This window comes from Drosophila willistoni (genome assembly GCF_018902025.1).
Source record: "Drosophila willistoni isolate 14030-0811.24 chromosome 2L unlocalized genomic scaffold, UCI_dwil_1.1 Seg72.1, whole genome shotgun sequence".
Taxonomy (NCBI): Eukaryota; Metazoa; Arthropoda; class Insecta; order Diptera; family Drosophilidae; genus Drosophila; species Drosophila willistoni.
This window is the reverse complement of record NW_025814049.1, coordinates 2906203-2909698: the sequence shown is the minus strand read 5'-3', so window position 1 is coordinate 2909698 and position 3496 is coordinate 2906203. Positions and strand designations below refer to the sequence as shown.

Below are 3496 nucleotides of genomic sequence, written 5' to 3'. Positions count from 1 at the left end.
TTTAAAACAGGAAAACCTATTACTCAAGATATGAGAAACTTAAAAAGCATGAATCTTTAAAAATCAGTTTTATTATATTTATATTGAAAGGATATTCTAAATGTCCTGATAATTTTGACTATACGATTTCACGTTTAGCACGTTAGAGGGCGGAAGGGTGACATAAAAATCTTCTAGAACTGCATTACCTAAATTGCTTAAAAGTTGGCTAAAAAAATTAACTGCTTAAGATGACCATGAAGTGCATTATAAATTGATCAAAAAACAGATCTGAGAAAAATGTACAGACTTACTTAAAATATAACTTCAAGAACTCCACAAAATTCACCAATTTCTTAATTTTTCAAATATGAAATTATACCAATTTCTAATTTTTAGCCAATTTTCCACATTGGAGTCTTTATGTGAATATTGGAATGCGACAACTGAAGCATTTTCAAAGAAATCTTAAATAAATTTGATAATGATTTTCGTCTCTGAGAATTTTTTGCCTTTAGGAACCATTTAAGCGACCCCACGAGTTCTTAATAGATTAAACACATCACGCCTGAGAACTTTTTCGTAAATAAAGCTTTGTAAAGGTTAGAAAATATTGAAAATTTTGTTTTCAATAATTTTTCATTTTATATTCTTTCATTCAGCAGAAATAAAGTTCAGGTTCAAGTTCAATATTCTCAAGTGTTCTGTGCCTTACTTTTATTGTTGTGATTGTGCTGAACCTGATAGTTTATCAGTTTGACACTGCAAAAATGTGAATGATAACTGGCAAAAAAGAAAACAAAAAAGAAGTACACACAATTACATCCGATCAATTGTTCGTTTACACACATCAATATCAGTTTGTCTTTGACAGTGGCCACTTCGCGGAAACTCAAAAGAAAAGAATCAGAAATCAAAGAGTATTTTATAGCTTATCGGCAATGCCACTGAAACTGTTCATCAGATTTTGGCTACCGTTGTGGCTACTACAACAACAATTTCGGTGTCTGCTAGCCCAGTGTTGGTATATCATGTGAATGTCTTTAATTATTAAAGCAAATTATATGCAGAATCCTGTTTTTTTTTATAAACAGCTCCGCAATGTTTTCACTTCACCTGGTTGGGATCCTTAGAGAATCATGCAAGCATTGCAAATGAGTCCTGTGAGTCTAGAGTAGGGGATTTCAATGAGATACCCTGTGTAAGTCCCCTTGTGGTGACACGTAAGTTGAAAGACAACTAAAAGTGATAAAAATTAATAGTTTGATTGTTTTTTAAGCCAACGATACGGTGCCCGATGTTGAGGTCTTGTGGAACAATATGACAGAGAATCGTGAACAATATCTATGCCAAATGGCACCGGGTTATTCTTGTGTTAAATATTCTTACATTTTCAAAGGCGGCAGTGAGTATTGACAATGCATCGAAACATATGATATCTATATATAAATATATCGTTCTCTTGTGTTTCAGTACAAAACATCACTTATATGTGTGCTCTAGTCAATTCATCGAATGGTTGCTATAAACAGACCTATTCGACGGGCATGCAAGTGGAGGCTTGTGTTTGCACTTCAAAAATTGGTCTAATACCCTGTAATGGGTGTTCAGATCGCAGTCAAGTGAATCAGCTTATTGGTTTTCTGGGTTTGGCATTGTTTGTTTTCTGGTTAAATAAATAGTTATGGTTATTGTTTAATTTCCCTCTATTTGAAACGTGACAAGTTTCCGCGCCAAGTTGTTTGATTTTGACAAGTCGCAATGTAAAATTTATTGACCATTTATTTTACAATTCATTTTGGTTTTCTTCCCACTTTTAGTTTGGTTTTTATTATTTGTTTTTTTTTTGCTTGTGTTTTGTGCCATAATTTATATAGTATATATTTGTCACAGGGCCATTAATCAAATGCAATGGCAAAACTGTCGACAGGGCAATTGAATTGAGTTTTGAGAAAAACCAAAGCTAAAAAAAAAATGTAAATGTTTATTTAACTAGCCATCTTTTTGGGTTGTTGTCTTTATGAAATTTGCATATTTTTATTTAAATATTAAATTATTATAACTTATCTGCAGCACTAACCTTTTTTAAATTAGGTCAGCAATAAACTATATTCAGTTGAAAGCCAAATTAATATGACCTCGTCTTTTTCAACATTTTAGATATAATTTGAGTATAAAGAACCCTAATACTTAGCCAAGGAAAGTAAAACAAAACATTTCGAATAAACAAAAAACATTCAAATTGCGGAAGATGGTTTTTTATAAGTAATCCCAGTGCATTAGTTTTAAATTTTACGTATAGCCATTTCCTTAGTGCGATTATAGAACTTTTTTGATTCAAAAAGAATTATGAGATGCACTTTAAACAGAGGGGAACTGGTCTGAACCATCAACCAACTCAAGGTACCCAACTACTGCAGTGTAGCTCAACGTAGGCAAAAGTATCTGAGCACCTATGTATCTTCTGAAATCGCCTAAAAATGCGACAAAAAGGACAACGAATTAGTGTTTGGTAGCTTGTAAATATATAATGCATTTAATGACTCACTTAGTTACTGACTCACAAGTTCACCGACTCACTAGTTCCCTGACTGGTTCTGTTTTTTCTACGCTGTAAACCTCAAAGTAAACTGTCACACTAAATTTTTGAGAAAAACATTAGTTAGTTTAAAGGATTAAAAGATCATCTTCCAATACAAAAAAGAGTAAGAGCCATGAATTTTCAAAATCAGTCGTCCGCGTTTTTAAGAGTTATTAAAATATTATGAAAAAAAATTCCAATGATTCCGCCTGACTATTTACCTAAGACTTTATTTGGAACATTTCAATCGAATTCAAACAGCTATATCTCAATTTGGGTGCTAACTAAAAATATTTTTGATAGGTTCGACCGCGAGTTACCAAACAAAAATGTTTGTTATGTCTCAATTTAATGGCAATTTGGTATATTTTACAATGGAATCAAACACAAAAAATGTTTCACTCTGTTTACAAGTTCGATATTTGTTATAGATCTTACTCTTATTACTAAATAAATTTGTTAGTTTTGAGTTTTTCAAATATAAAATAATTTTGATTTGTTAACTTAAGAGAGAAGAAAGATGCTTAACATAGTAGCTTTGGATTTGAAAGCTCTGACCTTCTCTTTTGGCTTTATTTAGTTGTAATTCTCAACCAGTTTTAACCTTAAACGATATCATCTGATCTTAAAAGAGATTAGATAAACTGCTTAACTGTTATATTTAAACAGCTATTCATCTAAGTCTCTTTAACTAAAACACTTAACAATTTAACTAATATGTTTGAATCACAAGTTAAGAGTTTGAAAAATATATTGAGATAATAATTTTAGCAAAAATATTTTCTACAATTGTAGAAAAATAGCAATAAATTGGAAACTGTACTCTGGTGGAGTCCAACTTAAAGTTTATATATATTGAAGCAGAACTGATCAATTTGATAATGTAAAACAAAAACCAAAAACTAAAATAAAAAGAGCAATGTGGAAATCCCCAAT

General features: G+C 31.2%; 1 protein-coding gene across 1 annotated transcript; it reads left to right on the top strand.

Annotated features, from left to right (window-relative positions):
* Positions 1-841: 841 nt before the first annotated feature.
* Positions 842-1678, top strand: LOC26530000. The gene is made up of 4 exons (XM_015177725.3): positions 842-999; positions 1074-1202; positions 1259-1384; positions 1453-1678. The coding sequence occupies exons 1-4, from the start codon at positions 921-923 to the stop codon at positions 1659-1661; spliced, it is 543 nt and encodes a 180-aa protein (XP_015033211.1). The 5' UTR covers positions 842-920; the 3' UTR covers positions 1662-1678.
* The last annotated feature ends 1818 nt before the right edge of the window (positions 1679-3496 follow it).